At 38.7% G+C, this 17,406-nt stretch overlaps 1 protein-coding gene across 4 annotated transcripts in view; it reads right to left on the bottom strand.

Moving 5' to 3' along the window:
• furina (furin (paired basic amino acid cleaving enzyme) a) overlaps positions 1–17,406 on the bottom strand; it is an 82,645-nt gene that overhangs the window by 17,301 nt on the left and 47,938 nt on the right. For all 4 annotated transcript variants that reach the window (XM_008405438.2, XM_008405439.2, XM_008405440.2 and 1 more), the window contains exons 5-9: positions 16,169–16,297; positions 15,981–16,057; positions 8,736–8,824; positions 4,815–4,987; positions 3,053–3,265 (exon numbers count right to left, since the gene is read on the bottom strand). In XM_008405438.2, coding sequence (XP_008403660.1) covers positions 3,053–3,265; positions 4,815–4,987; positions 8,736–8,824; positions 15,981–16,057; positions 16,169–16,297 — 681 coding nt within the window. The remainder of the gene's footprint in view (positions 1–3,052; positions 3,266–4,814; positions 4,988–8,735; positions 8,825–15,980; positions 16,058–16,168; positions 16,298–17,406) is intronic.

The following is a 17,406-nucleotide window of genomic DNA, read 5'->3' as shown; positions in this document are numbered from 1 at the left end:
GTAATCAATGTTGCTAATCACAACTAAAGGTTTGAAAAAGTAGCAAGTAATTTTTCAAAAAGGGCCAGGTTACTTTGGAAAGCTTTGTTCCTCTAATAAATAAAATCATCATTTGAAAACTGCGTTAGTGCAAGTATACTATATAATAACGCTATATTACAGACGCTAAACATTCGTACAAGCCGACTTGCGCATTAAAAATGTATTTGCAGAATTCCCTTCAAATAACCAGATAACATAGAATTGGCCTCAGTAAAATGAATAAAATCCTTTACTCCTCACCAGATTCTCATATGTTATCCCATACTGCTTGTATTTGCTAGAGGCAAGAATCATCAAACGCATAAAGAAGCAGAAGGTTAAAAGTAAAAAGCCGCCAGCTAGAAAATCAAACTGTGGAAAGCATGTGCTCTCCTTCTCTTTAAGAGAGACTCCTTTTAGAATGAACTGCTTCAGCAGACATCCCCTAAGTGATCCACAGCGGAGGGTTGTGGATTCACTGGCCAGCTCCCAGATGTTAATATCTCCCACCGCAAGAATAAAAAGTAAGTTGCTGCAGAAGCAGAGAATTTTTTCAAAGAAAAGTCTGTCTCCAATGGTACAAAAAAAGACTTTTCATATGTCAGAAGTCTTGCATATGAAAGGCCTGCTGTCCTGCAGGATGATGCAAAAGAAGAGGTCTGTCTGTTACTATACAAGACCGATAAAATAAAAGCAGGAGATATTTCCACAGGCTTTATAAAATGATTATTCTAAATAATAAAAACTGGGATAGTTTTGATATTTCTAGAAGCAGCCCCCTTGCTTCATTTGGTTTCTAGTTTGGTTTCCAAAACAAAACAAAAAATATTAAGATCAAAATATTCTCTCTGGTATAACCTCAGAGATGTCAACATTTCTCCTCTTCTCCAGCTCTTTGTTTGAAAGTTCATGAGTGGCATCATAATTAACTCGGTACATCACAGACACATTATGGGACCAGCCACATGTCATGAAGTTGTCATCGGCTGCCTGTCAAGCTCTTCACGCTGCATGGCTGCATGCTATAAAGAGGCAGTCTGTGTGTGTGTGTGCGTGCGTGCGTGCGTACTGGTGTGTGCATGTGTAAGAAAGAGATTTAATGCTTGTCACAAGAATGTTAAGCAGAAACAGATTTGATGGATAGAGCTCCAGCAGTTTGCTATGAACTTTTTAATGACTCAAAGCAGCACGAGGTCTGAAGAAAAGGTATGTAGCAATTGCAACAATTAACTGTTGGTTGAAATGGAGAAAAAGCTGCTGCAATCAATTTGACGATGGGTTAATGTACTAAAAAAAAAACTTGTTAATCAGTTAATACTTCAATTTACTTGCTAGTAAGGTAAATATCCAAAGTGATTGATTTCAGAATGAGTCGGTATTTTCTACCGTTAAGAATTACATTAAACAGGAAATACAGGTTCAATTATAAATGTACATTTATAGTATTTTCTCTAGTTCCTCCCTTTCAGCAGCAATCATAAAATTAGCAACAACCTGACCAAATTTGATCATTTAAGTCTTGAGTTATCTTAATATCTTTTTTCAAAAGCATTTATTCATCCATACCGATGACATGTCAGTGAAAGTGTACATCAGTTTACATTCTTCAATCCATCCATTTTTGCCTGTCTTGAAATTTGAATCCGGTTTAGGCAAACCCTGCTTTTCCGAAGGGACACTGAGGCATTTCCAAGACATTCAACAGATATAATCTGTCTACATTTGCTTCCTGCCAGTCAATTTGGACACTCCTAAGCTAAGAAATGTCAGGTCTACTGGATGCCTGAACCCATTTAGAATCACTCCTTTCAATTTGGAGGAAAAACAACTTTTCCCTAGTGATTGTGCTTCTCTGCATCGTCCTCTAAACATCCTCAGAAGAGCAACACCCTTGTTTAATTTTGTTGCAGACGGAGAAACAATCTGAGGTTTAATCTCTGGCTCTGGTAGCAAACAGGACTAGACTGCAAACTTACGGCAGGGCTGCAACTCACCGGCGTAATCAAAGATGCAGATGAAAAACAATCCGTTTGTCTTTTTAACATTTAAACATAGGTCAAACTTTTCCCCAAAAAATTACTGTGTGTGAAGATAGTTCCCTGTCTGAAGTCCGCAGCAGAATCTGCGTGCGTCTGTGTGTGCTGCACACATCAGCTGTGTTTAACTCCACGGTGGATAAAGCGTCTGACTCACTGAAAAAGAATTCTGGTTATTCTGATTTCTCAAACACCGAAGTGGTCGAAAATATGGAAACGTGGTCACTCAGCAATTCATTATGGGGGAAAACAAGCAGAGAAAATATTTAAACATACAAAGTGTGGACATCTGCTTTCAATATCGCCATGAAAAATGAAGACAAAGTAATCACCTTACAAAAAACTTTTTTGTCTAGATTGAAACAGTCCAAACAAGTTCACAGGCTAAAGCGACAAAAACAGTTTGTGTTCCCTGCTAATATCTGAATATTATCCGTTAATAACTCTGGGAGGGGGAAGTTGAAACTTCAGTTTCTGCACTACTGAAGGCTTCACACTAAGCGCCTTGTAGCTGGAACATTTTTTGGTAACACTTTATTTGAAGGGGGGTGAATAAGACTGACATGATGCCGTCATAAACATGACATAACACCCGTCATGAACATGAATAAGCCTTCATGAATATTTATGACTGTTGTCATAAAGCGTCATTCGGTAAATCATGACACTTTTAATACAAAGTTGACATTATTCAAAATGTCTTTGTTATGACAACTTGACATTAACCAAGAAATAATTACTGATAAATTTATTACAAAAGTATTACTGATTGCACTTTAAAAATTAGGTATCTTTATGTTATTAAAGGTAAAGTTTAAACAGTAATGATTTCTTATCATCCTGACAAAGTTGTCAGAAATGACAGCAGGTCCTCTTTGAAACCACTCAGCAGAGAAAGGATGGAGGAGCTCAAAGTAAAGTCAGAGCTTTTGTGCGACAGAAACATGAAAAGGCAGACAAACGCAGAGGACCCGCTACCCTCGGCCCCAACTCACAATCTGTTTCTCATTGATGTTCCCCGAGCTGTAGGTGGTGGCGAGGGTGGAGGAGCAGGCCTCGCTGTACCAGGGGACGTTGCCGTTCTGCGTGGTGCTGCTGATGGACAGAGTGTAAATGCTGTTGGTGTAGCCGTCACAGTTACAGCTGTCCTTCTCCCTTCCTCCGTTCCCAGAGGCCCACACGAATATGGAGCCCAAACCGCCACGACCCTGAGGAGCAGAAAACACGCTTACTTAAATGCAGACTTAAAGGTTTATYACGATACTTTGCAATAGTGTTGTGATAACAATAAAAACTATTTATCACATCCTTTTTCAGATAACTGTATGCCACAGTAAACATTGCCCCACAAACACAAATAATGCTCTTGGAAAAGATTCCCATTTGTAATGTGCTTCTTTACAACACCTGTGATTCGTATCGCTAAACTACACATGGTGACTGTGTTTTCACATTTATTGGCATTCATTGATACTTTCAATGGACAAACAGCAAAAAAAATAGTAAAGTTGTCAATCATAGCAATAGGGACAGTGTTGGGGGGTTTTAAACATTATAAATAGGAATGTATCGCGACAACAATAAATCAAAACACTTATAAGAAATCTATTACAATAAATGATAAATGACACGGTAAATGCCCACCCTACTGAACACGCGTCCTTTTAATTACCTCGCAGACCCACAACAGACAAAGAAGAAGAGATTCTCATTCAAACTTTAATACAAATCCCAATTACAGGAGGGTGACTGTATCCTGGGCCGTCCCTCAGAGAGGTCCCATTAAAACCCAGTGTACATCGCCGGGGCCAAGGTGGTCACTCAGTAAATTGCAAAGAGCTAAGTATCACATGACAGCAATGCAATACATAACGACTCAAAATGACAACAGCTCATTGTAATAAATCATATAACCTCTCAGCCTTTAAAGTGCAATAATTTTCATCTAAGAGCTGCTTTATTGTATTGAGTGGCACCATCTCTCCATGTGTTGATCAATTCCAGCGATGCACCACCCACTCCACTATCTGACAGCGCTGTCACAATGCCAATTATCTTAGTAGTCAGTGTCAGCGCTTCCAATCAGCTTTGTGGGACATGCTTTGAATCCTACAGCCTCACAGCAAGAGACAAAGCGAGCAGAGACAGTGTGAGGAGCAATCTGTATTCTTATAATTCTGTTGACTTGTTCATTTCTCATGTGGTCCCAATGTGCCAAACACAAAGAGCTGCGATCAGCAACAAGACTGTCGACATCACAATATGCATCTTTTCATGTTTAATATTCAGACTGTTACTGTTCGACGCAGACAGACTGGCTTTTAGTATTAATCTCCTGAAATCTCCAATGTTTGTGCATATATATATAGACATTAGAGTTTAATTGGGAATATTTAATCATTCAAACCTGAAGTGAATATTTATCATTTGGAAGGCCAACTTTATTATAATAAATAGTCTTTCAAAAATACCCAACACAGTTGTTCAGATGACAACACCGCTTTAAAACAAATGGGGAGCTGAGGGAGGGGGAACCTGCCGGAGACGGTTTTTTGTTTCCTCATTCTCCCCGATTGTCCTCGCTGGTGGCTTTTAGAGGACATTTCTTCCTATTTGGGAAGGCCAGGGTCAAAAACTGCTTTGTCCCTCTTGCTGGTGTCCTCTCATGCCTGAACAGTTCAATTACTTACTGGTGAAAGGAGGCAATACAGAGGCAGTAAATAATTCTGCCCCACACAGACACAATCATACACCCACATCAGTGACTCCTCGAAGAAAGGCTTCCTTGGCCAGTTTAGCAGGTCCATCGACTGTTTTGCCGTCGTCCTCTGGGCCCCAGCTGGCGCTGTAGATGTCGATATGCTGCGGGTTCAGACTGAGAGACTGGGCCTCCACCATGTCGGTCACTTCTCCATCCAGCATGCGCACTCCTGCAGCCAGGTTGACAGCAAGTAGAAATGGTAGTTTTATATGAATATCTAATGCACGCAAATCACCAGCTTTATATGATTTATAGTCAAAGATCCCCCGTCTTCAAACGGGGTTAATCCAACTTTAGATGAACACCACATGGCCCCATTTCATTAACGTTATTTAGTTAATAAAAACTAAGCCAAGGTGCCGAAGCAGTGTGTAAAAGAGCTGATTACATATTTAATACTGTCACTGGAATTAGGAGGATAAGCAGCAGCCAGGAAATCCGATTAACTCATCGTCAGCCAGTGAGAACCTCTATAAATGGTAAAAGTTTTGGCAGTTTGCTGCTTTGGTGCATTAAGATGAGTCAACGAAATGACAAGGAGTAAAAACTTCAGCAATCTAAGAGGAGCTGTTGGTGCAGCTTATAAATCAGGGAAGGCTTTTACGGGCATTTTAAAATGGTATAGAGTCTTTTAACAGATGCATCTCAATAAATTAGATAATGATTTACTTTAGCTACACTTTAAAGAGAACCTTGTGAATTACAAGCATTCAACACACTTCTAGTGATACATATTTTATTTGATATTTTTGATGATTAAGGCTTGCAGTTGTAACTATTAAATATAACAACTATGTTTCTCAGAAAATGTAACTTTGTAGGTTGATATATTTGGTGAGTCATTATTTGATATAGATTTTAGTGATCGAGATGCTAAATACCTACAAGAGCTCTTAGGACTCCGAAAAAAATAGAATAATGAAGATAATGTTGGCTAATCACAACAATATCACAGTCGCATGTTGTGCTGCTATCATGAGTATCTACTCGCAAGTAAAAAATAAAATAAAATAAAAAATTTAATATAACAAATAGTGTTCGTTGGAAAAGACATCCAAGCCAATCAGTGCTAACAAAGCACTGCAAAAAACGGCATAATCTACATGTCTCTCTCCCTCGCCTCACTTAGGGTTTTCAATCCTCAAGTTTGATAGAGTAGCCGGAAGAAAACATCTGCTAGAAAATGAGATGACAGGAAGGCTTAGCTTTGCAAAGCTGTGCATGAACAAACCACATAACTTCAGGCAAAAAAAAAAAAAAATCCTGTTGACAGACAAAACAGGCGAGAGATTAAAACTATAATACACAGCTCCGTGTTTAGTAAAAACAAACACCTCGTATCAACAAATGCGGAGGAGTGATGATTTTAAATTTCTTTTTGCAGTCACAAGACCCTGTAAATGTTGTAGCTGGTGTCAACTATAAACCCCTCTGTATGTCCAACAGCTAAATCCTGGTCCAAACTGGGTCATGCAGCTGGACAATAACTTCAAACGCTGCAGAAAATTCACAACATAATGACTCAAAATTCGGGCAAAAATATGGTTCAGTCTTCTACAAGGATGTAGCTCAGATGAGGAAAAAAAMCTCAAATATTTCATCTTGGTGATTGATATGCATATTAACATGTGTTATAAGTTATGTAACCTACATGTGTTTCATGTAAAGAACATTAAGAATGGAAGGAAGTGCCGCTAGTGTACATCTGCCATCATTTCAATTTGGAGCCAGCAGCATAATTCAAACAGTAACTCTATTGATTTTTGTCTGTACTCAAGATGGTTGTAAAAGAAATACCAAAAGAATGAGATCTGTTGAATCGTGAGTGAAATCTCCTTGAGAGTTAAAAAGACATCTGAGGCAAAGCATTCATCAAACAAAGGAAAYGGTACTCGACTCTAAAGACGAGATTAGAGCAGTAAATTGAACCAGATACTTCATTTTGCAGATGCAAACAAACTCAAAGTTAATCAGTAAGGTACAAATAAATGGAATTTATAAAGAACTACAAGTAAAAAAAAAACTAAAAAAAAACTACATAAAACCTAAAAATCTCTGAATTTAAGGAGCTTTTCCAATTTATGTATACTGTATTTTTATGTAATAAAAGAATCTAATAGATTGAAGCAGAACTCAATGTTTCTGTTATGGGTTAAAACAAGCATAATCTCCTGGAGACGCTTTGAGAACAATTAGATTACATTATTTTTCCAAAGTTGAAAGTCTTATGTAGTAAACAGCCAGATGTGCTTCATACAGCACTCAGTTTAATATTACGGTAACTTAAAAAAATTCATTCTGCATTAATTAGAGTATAAGAACAACAAACTGTAATTTTTATTAGGCATACCAAAAGCAGGCTCCCATACGTGGGTTATAATAGATTTTCCTTTACTCCATCTGCGACAACTTGTAAAAGAAATGTCATGCACCTCACACATTGTCTTTAATAAAAAGGAAATGTATTTAGATTTGCAGTACAACAGTTATTGAATTTCTGTCGCTTCCCTTTTCTCTGACAACATCAGCAGCACAGGAGAGAGGAAAGGTGCATTTCAACTCAGCAACCCAAAATGCTTTTCCTGTGGAACTCATCTTCCTTGAATTTATTTTATTCTTCCCCGTCTGTCAGCTGTGTGCATTTACACTGTGAGGTACAAAACTGGGTGGTTTACATAAATTACATCTGCTGATGCTTAGCAGTTCCTCCCACTGCAGAAGAGATGCTGCTGTTACTATCTGGGAATACAGATCTCCCACCGCAACAGCAGAGTCCAAAATATGATTTAAAACAATGAAGTCAGACAAATGAAGGATTAATATAAGATAATTTCATAGCATTTATTATTTAACAGCTACCATAAATAAAGTCAGTACAAACGCTGTTCAAAGTTGAATTCAACTTGGCCGATCCCGCTTCCCAAGTCTGTTTAGTGAAAAGAGAAAGAAGCCTCAGCTGTAAAAAAAAAAATTAAATGTGGTGATGATTCCCATGCATGATTATTTCACTGTGATTACACTCTGAAACTGATGTAAAACTCACTTTAAGCTCAAAGGAAGCTGGTAATAATCCACAGGACTAAACAATTAAAGTCTAAAATTTATGTCCAGAAGGAGCATTAACTATGCAGCAGCTGCAAATCCATTTCTTTTAAATATCTCCCAATAATTAAAGGCTGTGATGTTTTAACTTTGCATTTTGGAAGATAACCATGGAACATGAGAATATTACTGGATAGATTCCATTAAAATAGCTTTGATGAGAGCACTCACTCCACTGAATTCATTTAATTAATATTTACACCAAGTTAAACAGATTTTATTGAGTTATTTGAATGGTAAAACACTAATTTTTAAAGTGACTGTGTGGATTTCAATGTTCCTTCATTGGAAACACTCCAGGCATTATTTGTAAATTACATGATTTTAAAATAATCCCACACAAGTCACACTGGTGTATTTTTTATTGCTAAAATAAAGTGAAAGAGCAATTAGTCTGACATTATTAAAGTGGAAGCTGCTGTTGATACTTTTGCACAGAAGGTTATTTAAAACCCATGGTCACAAATCTACACAGGTTATTTCTGCTGAACATCGATAAAAACTGAGAGAAGAGAGCTTGACAATACATGCACACAAATTGAATCAAGGCTATTGCAATGTGTCATTTCAGGAACCACATCTCAAGACTGTTACTCCTTGCAAAACCAATACACTTACAGCAGCGTGCCAATCCTCACAGCTGCAGCGATGCTTAAAAAGATTTAGAGACATGCTGTGTCTGAGAAATGCAGTGAAGAAGTAAAAAATAAAATAAAATCAAGTGCTGCAGGATCACTATTTCATTTCAGTATTAGGCTGTTCAACATGCAGTCAAAAAAGAACCGTGACGTAGCTTTGAGAAACCAAATCATTACCTCCAATCTTTGCGTTGTAGGCAACGCCGATCCCACAGACCCCGTTGTTGGCCACGGCCGCCACCTCTCCCGCACATCGGGTTCCATGCCTGGAAAGGAGGAAGAAAAAGAAACAAAGAAAAAATCCTTATTCTCGTAAATTTGGTCAACCTGCTGACAACCATTTACTGCGCGTGCAGCCAAAAGACGGATATTGGTCTCTTAAAGGTTACATGAGAAAAGATATTTCCCATCATGCGGTGTGGTGAAGCTGTACAGTGAGACAACACAAACTCTTGGAGACGAGTACTTGGCATGGATACTGTTAAACAAATAAATTAATCAGTGAGGGCAATCCATTGTGCATTATCTCCAGCTTTGTAGCATTAGTAACCTTGGACTGCCTCTAGCTTGAATAACGAGGAAGTTGTGAATTAGGCTTGCCATTTCCATTAAACATGAGCCCCTGCGGTAAGGGCTAGCTCCAGGCACCACAGTGTGGGGATCCAAAATAAGAGCGCTAGAAGGGCAGATGATCCCACCGCAGTCAGGTGTGTGTACCCTTCCCACCAAGATGGATACACAGGTTTAAAACCCTAAAACCTTTAGCTGAGTCTCCCTGGACTGCAGCCATTCCTAGACAGGAAAGCTGGATCCAAGGCCGTTCATTCACTGCTCAAGAAACATTCTGAGCCAGCCAGGCTCAGCTGAGACACTCTAGCTGACGAGCCAAACCAAAACCAAATAATCAAAACGCAACACCAGCAGCCAACGTCTTCCACTGATAAAATACTCTGCATATAATGTCAGGGTAAGGACATTTAGCTGTGCTTTAGCTTGTAGTCTGCCAGTGGGGCTATTACCGGTTATTAATCTGTAATGGATTCTGCTGCCATGGTGCATTTTGAACTGTACAAGGAAAAAATAAAAAAATTAAAAAATCGAGAGGTTTGAGGAGGCACAACCTGAATCTTCAGGGACATCTAATTAGAATCAAGATCTCTGGTTGCATAAAAAAAGCTTGAGTATACAGACATAAGGTCAGAGGACTGTAATTCACTTTCCATTCCCCTGAGTTTTCTTAAGATACAATGGTGAGCTCAGAGGGCGAAGGCTAATGTAAATGCCACAATCAACAGTAACACCAGGACTCCAATATGTCGCAGGATGTTATTTAGAGGGAGACGAGGCTTGACTGAAGCATGCAGAGAGAAACATGGCTGGATATGAATAAAAAAAATAAAAGCTCATTGTAGACTCAAAAAGCAAAACACCTTCACACAAAAATGTCATCCGAGTCATTTCCCACTGAGCTTTATCACAACATTCCTGGAAGTGCTGGTTCGTACTCTTTGGGGTATTATGTTGCTCTGCATCTGTTATTTTTGCGATGCAGCTGATAAGCAGAAGCCAAGGTGTCTGCAATCAGATGCCAGGCATGCACAGACCCATTCCTCTCATTGTCAGCAAAACCCCTTTTTCCAGCTGTTTTTAATAGATTAATTTCCTGGGCAGGCCGATGTACAGAATGCAGCAACACCAGCAGAGGTCAATCTTTACACTCTTATTATGCAAAAACTGCTTGCATTATCAGCACTCTCGAACTAATTATCTTGGGAGATATAAAACAATCCAAGATGATACCTTCTAACCTCCCACTCACTTGTTAAAGGCCGAGGAAAACAGCAGGGATACATCTGACAGTAAAACACTTTAATTAGAGACCTATTCCTTAAACAACCATACTGGATGGTTATATAAGAAATATGCCAGCGGGATGGCAATGTCACTAATCATCAGGCCACCGCACAGTCTGAATTTTAGCTCCACTGAGAACCTTTAATGGGCTGGAGCAGATCCATCATCAATAGTCTACCAGCGAAACAAATGAATGCAGCGCTGGCGAGAAATCAATGACACATTGCATATTGTAATTGTTGGGAAACAATGCAGACACAAAAGAAAAGGTAACAAAGATCTGGTCAAATAAAATATAAGAGGCTTTCACCTTTTGGGCCGGGCAGTGAAAATACACTGATGACAAATCATGCAAAGAGCCAAAGCAAAGGGTTTCAGGAATTACCTTAACCACAAAGCACTGCCAGAAAACCATCGGTACATGTTGGCATTGATCCTAAAGTCTGCAGATCTTCACTGCAAGGTTGGAATGCCAGTCCTATTGTGCAGAGAATTATAATAATACCTGTGCAGTAAAAAAAAAAAAAGAAAATCTCTTGTTTAAGCTACATTGAGATCTCAAGACCAAAGGGCACCAAGTAGTTTTAATTAAAAATGACCTTTAAATGCCAAAAGAAAGCCAATTATCTCACTGTATGAAGACAGGCCTTGGATTTTCTTTTTCATTTTTATTTATTCCATTTGTTATGGAGCAAAGGCTAAGAACTATAAATCTTTACAGCACAATATCTGGAAAAACAGAAGCGGTCAACAGGATGTGCTTTTATTAATGGTTCCCCCAGGGGACAACTAGTCCTCCAACAAAAAAAAGGTAAGATGTGAGGAAATGTTCTACTGCTCTGTGGTGGCTGAGCAGACTGCACAATGCACAAGATCATCACAGGATGCACACCAGTAAGCATGGATGTCAGGAGGAACAATGAGCTGATGAGTGGGAATCGTTAACAAGTCACCCTGATTAATTCTGTAATACCTGCCTGATGGATTCCTTTACACACTTCACAAACACAGCAACATTAAACTGCTTACCCTCCTTCCGCATACTTAATTATATATATATTATGTAGCTGCGGCTAGTATTTCAGGCAATTGTACAAGCATAAAACTTGGAGAGACACAAACATACGACGGATAAACTATCATTCCACCAAAATTAAGAAGACTGTTCCTGTGCTTCATGCAGTCAAAAACAAAAGATTACAAGAATCAATCAGTGTGGATTCCCCCTAATTTTGACACATACTAGCAGTAAGTTCACCGTTGGACTAAAAGGTCAACACCTTTTCTTTTCACGCAACAAATGTTACACCCAACATCCTGATGACAAAAGAAACAGGAAGATAAATGTGGTTTGTATTTAGACACGTATGTCCTAACACATTCACACCAGAATCTTGAGCAGTTCAAGGAAAAAGAAAGTAAAACAGACGCTTATTGGGTTCCTACATATTCTTCAGCCTTGTTAGACACATACAGTGTAACGATAGTAACCATAAATGATAACAAAAATAAAAAGTTTTGTTTAAACATCTGGAGAACCAGTCTGATGGAGAACTGCTGGTACAGAACATAACTGAGTGAGGTAAACAATATGATCTCAAGAAGGCAAATTACCAGCACTAACCAAAATAAAAGCCTTACAGAACTCATGCAAGCGAGATAGTGTTGTAAAACAGATGTCTTCCAACCTTATCCAACCTGCAGAAATAACACATTAAAGAGTAAAAATGGGAGAACCGTCTCTTTTATTTGACTGTTTATAAAGGGGATCTGTGGAAAAAAGGGAAATATTAACATCAGACGGACCCGATCTGATACAATCTAGGTACCGGATCCGATACGGGCATCATTCTTTGATCTAATGTTAGGTTTATAGACGACAGTGCATATATGGTTTATCCTATTAACTTCACTAAACATTTAGGTTCAAGTATTTTGTATTGGATAGGTAGCTGATTTAAATGCAGATAACAGAATCTGATCTTCACCCAAGAATCATAAATCAGAGCATCTCTATGGTTACACCTGTCGAGATCTAAATTTGGCACCTGCTGTTTAAACTCAATGTGAAAACGTGGCTGAGACAAACAAAAGAAGAACAGAAATCATTTAAGGATTTGATTACATAGGATTAGAAACATTACATTCTTAATGCTTGTGCTGCTGAAATGGACCGAGACATTCAGGATGTTCATACATAGATTTTAAGAGAGAATCACTCCACTTATTATTTTTAGAGTGCCAGCGCTCCCACATTCAAAGATTTACACAAAGCATATGATTATGAATCCTTCCTCGGAGTTCGATTACATTAAAATAAAACTTTTGTAGGCTCCGAGGTTCCCAAGGTTGTAGATAGTGGCATTTGTAGTTCAATAGTTGCTTGGCTTCACTAAACCTCAAAGGTAAATCAGAACAAGTGTTCTGCTCTGCTCCTTCTTGAGTCAGTTAATGGGCCTGTCTGTTAACTAATGAGCCGGACTGCAGCACAAAAGGGCCAGTGATTTTTTAAAATCCAAAGTAAAGAAAGCCAATCTTTCAAAATAAAATAAATTAAGCATGTCCCAGGCAAGTTGGGCATCACTTGATTGCAGCCTTGTAAAATCTTCCTGAGTTTTCAAGTATTTCTTTTATATGCTTGTTATATATGTCTGAGATTATCTAAAAATATATATATATGGTTAAAACTACAATAGCTGACACTAGATGCACTTATCCAAGTTTATGGATAAACTTATACACTTCTATAAGCAATTCCACCCACAAAAATAATTAGAAAATCATCCAAATAGGTTTTTGGAGAAAACCCTGGAAAGAGAAACATGTAGATTGCATGCTGCTTTAGATAAACATGAGGGTGACTGCTGCTCTCCACGGCTTGCATGCTGTGAAAGAAAGGCAGCCTTATGGGAGCGAACAGAGTTGGGCTTTCAGAAGAGAACAGACAGTTACAGTCTCTCACACATTCAGGCCCTCACACAGGTTGTTTGCACGTAGATCTGCACTAACGGTACAGTATAGCGTACAAACACATGTAGAAGCACACATACAAACGTTCTCCCTCTAAACTGGTCCAGCCAGATGGAAGCCACAAAGGGCTGGGTGGCTCCAGATAGGAGCTGGGGTTTGTTTGTGAGAGGTTAATCCACATAGAGGAAAACCTCAATAAGAAGCGTCTTTGCTGGGCTCTGGGCCACCATGAACCCCAGGAGGGGCTTAACCTTCTTCGACATAGATTTTTGACTTGAGGAACTGCACAGGAAGGATTTTTATATGAAATCTTTCTCAAGAAATACCACCATTTAAGGTTTTATTAATGATAGTGGGATAACTTTCTGGGACACCAGTCCCAGAGTGTCTTAAAAATCACTCAACTAGTCGGCACTAGAAAGCCATGTTTGTACTGAATCATTACTTGTCAAACTTTTTCTCCCAGTTGTGGGTTTAAAGAAGTAACCTATTTTCAGTGGGATTAGATTCACAGACCCATGGTTGTCCTCCCCTCGCTCCCATGATATGACACAAACACACTAACAATCTTCCATCTGTAGCTTACGATACACCTCGTTTTCCCAAAGTCTAATCTTCTCTGCCCATCATCAGCAATCACACAGCGCCTCCCCTTAAAAAGGTTTCCCGGGCCGGCGGCCAACAAACAGCAGATTACTGCAAATCAGAAATTAAAGGGGAGAAGCAGGGGCAGGCAGCGAGGGTGAGGGGGAGACAAGTAGGGACCTTTCTGAGCCAAGAGATTTGCTGTTTCATTAATGCTGATGAACTTAATTCAATCCAATTCACTGCAGGGCACCATGGTGGCAATAAACAAACCCTAATGTCATCTGGAGACACCGCAGCAATAATGATGTTTTCTACACGCAATACCTTAATACCAGAGCAAATTGACTCAGACGATAAGAGAGTCTTGGTGGTACTGTRGAGCTTTAGGAAGCCAGAAAACTGAAGTCCTGTTTCCACTGAGCAGTACAGATCAATGCTTTGAGCTGTTTTGTCTGTTTTCATTGTAAAAGCAGCCCTTATAATCGACCCTTGCAGCACTATTCCTAGGCCAACTTCAGCTGTAGGTCCATAGGACAATGCTACAGTAGCTACTGGCATCACAAGACACAGTTCAGAAAAACATCACAGTTTGTGATAAGCATGAGACATATTACGTCAAATCTGCTGTTGCATTAGTATGACGCAAAGTAAGGCATTTCGGTTTAACCCCACCTGCCTAATTAGGACCCAGTTGGCAGTAGAAATGCTCTCCTAAATAAACTGGGCCATAAAATAGCGTACCGAACAGCAACGACCCACGTCGCATGTACCACTCAATGGAAACAAAGAAAAGGTTTAGAAAGTACCAAAGAATTGGGATTTTCTAGAGTCTGAGAGTGCATCTTAATTAATTAGATTGTCTTTAATACCTTTGAATATTTCAGTAATGGAAATAAAGAACTGTATATTCAGATTAATTACAGAGTAGTCAATTTTAAAACTTTTAGTGTTGTTATTTTTTATAACTATGGCTCATAGCTAATGAAAACCAAAAGCAAAGTGGCTCACAAAACTCCAATATTTCATCAGGCAAACAGAACAGAACTGTTATGTTAGTTACACTATAAGAATGTTATGGCATTGAGAATCATGGAAAGGATTGCTGACTTGACAAATATCCAGCAGGTAATCATTGAGATCCTCTATAAGGAAGATAAACTATAAAAAGGTCTGAGCTGAAGAAGCTGGCTGCTCATGCAGCGCTAAATCCAAGCATATCAATGGAAAATTAAGTGGAAGAAAAGTGTGGTGGGAAATGTACAAGTCTGGAGTAATTTTTTTTTCAGAAATACAGGTGATTTAGGGAGTCCTGTCACTTGCGTCTGTAGTCGACAGTCAGTGCAGATGAATTCCAGGACTTTTTAGAGCAATCCATGATTCACTCTGGTGACATGCTTTATTCATTTTCCAGAAGGCCTTGGCACCTGCTCATACTCCCAAAAGTACCTATTCCCGCTTCAGTGACCAGGGTATCACTGAGTTTGACTGGCCAACAAATTGGCCTGATCTAAACCCCAAACAGAATCTATGGATTCTTGTCATGTGAAAAATGAGAGACAAGAACAGGAGCTGAAGGCCGCTCTACAACTTTTCAGTAGGCTGACATTTCTCTTTTAAATTTTTTACTTTTCTTTTTTTCAGATTTTAATCTGAAATTGTCTAAACTCAGAGAACCTGTGATAATTATAAAAATGATCAGAAATAAACATTTCTAATTCCTCAATTTGTTAGCAAGTAATTTCCCTTTCTAAATTTAATGAGTAAAAATCACCTATTTACTTTAATGAACTTGTATGTATTCACCAGTGAATAAAAGGCTTTTTATTTAGTTATGGGTGACAATTATTTACATACTAGAAGTATGATTAAAGCAGAAATTGAACAACAGGACTTCCTCTCTGAGCATGTGTCCCACAGAGCCACATTTGGAGAAGCAGCAGCATAGTAGGCCAGGGAAAGAAGACACAAAGCAAGAGAACAGATAAAACCGTGATCAGTATAAACAGCTACCTGTTGTCATTAAGCTGCGTGTACCGAGGCGTAGGATCAGGATCGGCATCATTCACGTCATAACTGGCTTCCGGGTCCTTTAAAAGACAGAAGAGCAGCTTATATCATCAACTGTCAGTTAATTTCTTCTCAACTTATATACCAAATATCTGTTGCATTTTGTGTGTGCATATTTTTCATTTACTCACATAGTTCTGCGACAGGTCAGGATGGTTCTTCTCTATCCCATCATCCAGAATGGACACCACCACTCCTTTACCTGTGTAGCCCAACTGCCACGCAGCTTTGGCATTCAAGTCCCGGTGGTTGCTGTTGTACTGAGAGCAAAGACGGCAGATGTATGAAAATAAAACTCATTATGGATTAGAGAAGAAAACACAAGACAACTTAATTACTTTAAGAATTACTTCTCTTTTGGGTGAAATGAAAACAACCTTTATTGCTGTTTGAATTTTTCCACTTAAAGTGAAGCAGTGATGGTATAAGGAGCATCAAGGGTGTATATTTAAGGATATCAGTATCACTTTTGCTCTTACTACACATCCCATAGCCAGCAAGCAAAGTAAAGAAACAGTGAGGTGAGTGAGGGCATACCGAATGCAATTTGCATGCTTTTGACGTTTAACTTGACCTTTTATCAAAAGTCACATTGGGCTTTCAAACGGTTCAAAGCTCCTCCTCTCGGAGTTAACCATTAAAAAGTAATGTGTCTGACGTGTCATCCAGAGCACTTCTCCCCTGGATTTCAGTACAGTACCATGTGAGCCTGGGTCGATCAGACAGAATTAAATTACTCCACAACCTTGTAAGATCCTTGACACCCCAAGCATCAAGAAGAAAAATCAATTAAAACTGAAAGTTCTAATTTTGCAGACTTACTCTGATTTGCAATGCAGAGGAAGTTCTGCAAAAAAAAAAAAAAAAAGGCCTTTTTGTGGCTGACATTTTTAATTCTGAATAGTGTCCATCAAGCAGGAACATCGTCTTCTCATTTTCAGCAAACTGACAAAATCTTTGTTTTAAGCTGTATCAGTAATTTATCAGCAGGACTTTTTTTAATCTCATTTAAACCAATTAAAACTGAATTAAACATGTTCAATCTAATATCAGATCCGCAGCGTTAGTATGTCCATCAATAGAAAACTTCTAAAAGTCTACTAAAAGTCCCCTAGCCTGTCAGCTTTGATAGACGTCCATATTGGTAGGTTTTGTGGATGTGTTGTAATCTTAATTTAGGATAGGGTTTTACAAGATGTTCCATCCATGAGACATGGGGAAAATCACTTGTAATCTTACCCTGCTTTAAACTTTCTCTTTTTTATTAAAGTATTTCATGAAAAAGGGGACTGAATACATGTACACGTCTTTTTTTTTTCTTTTTTTTTTTTAGATTTTCGCTTGTAAAAGATTTTCAAAGGTTTGAATC

This window comes from Poecilia reticulata, linkage group LG3 (assembly GCF_000633615.1).
Source record: "Poecilia reticulata strain Guanapo linkage group LG3, Guppy_female_1.0+MT, whole genome shotgun sequence".
In the NCBI taxonomy this organism is placed as follows: Eukaryota; Metazoa; Chordata; class Actinopteri; order Cyprinodontiformes; family Poeciliidae; genus Poecilia; species Poecilia reticulata.
This window is presented reverse-complemented; position numbering and strand designations above follow the sequence as displayed.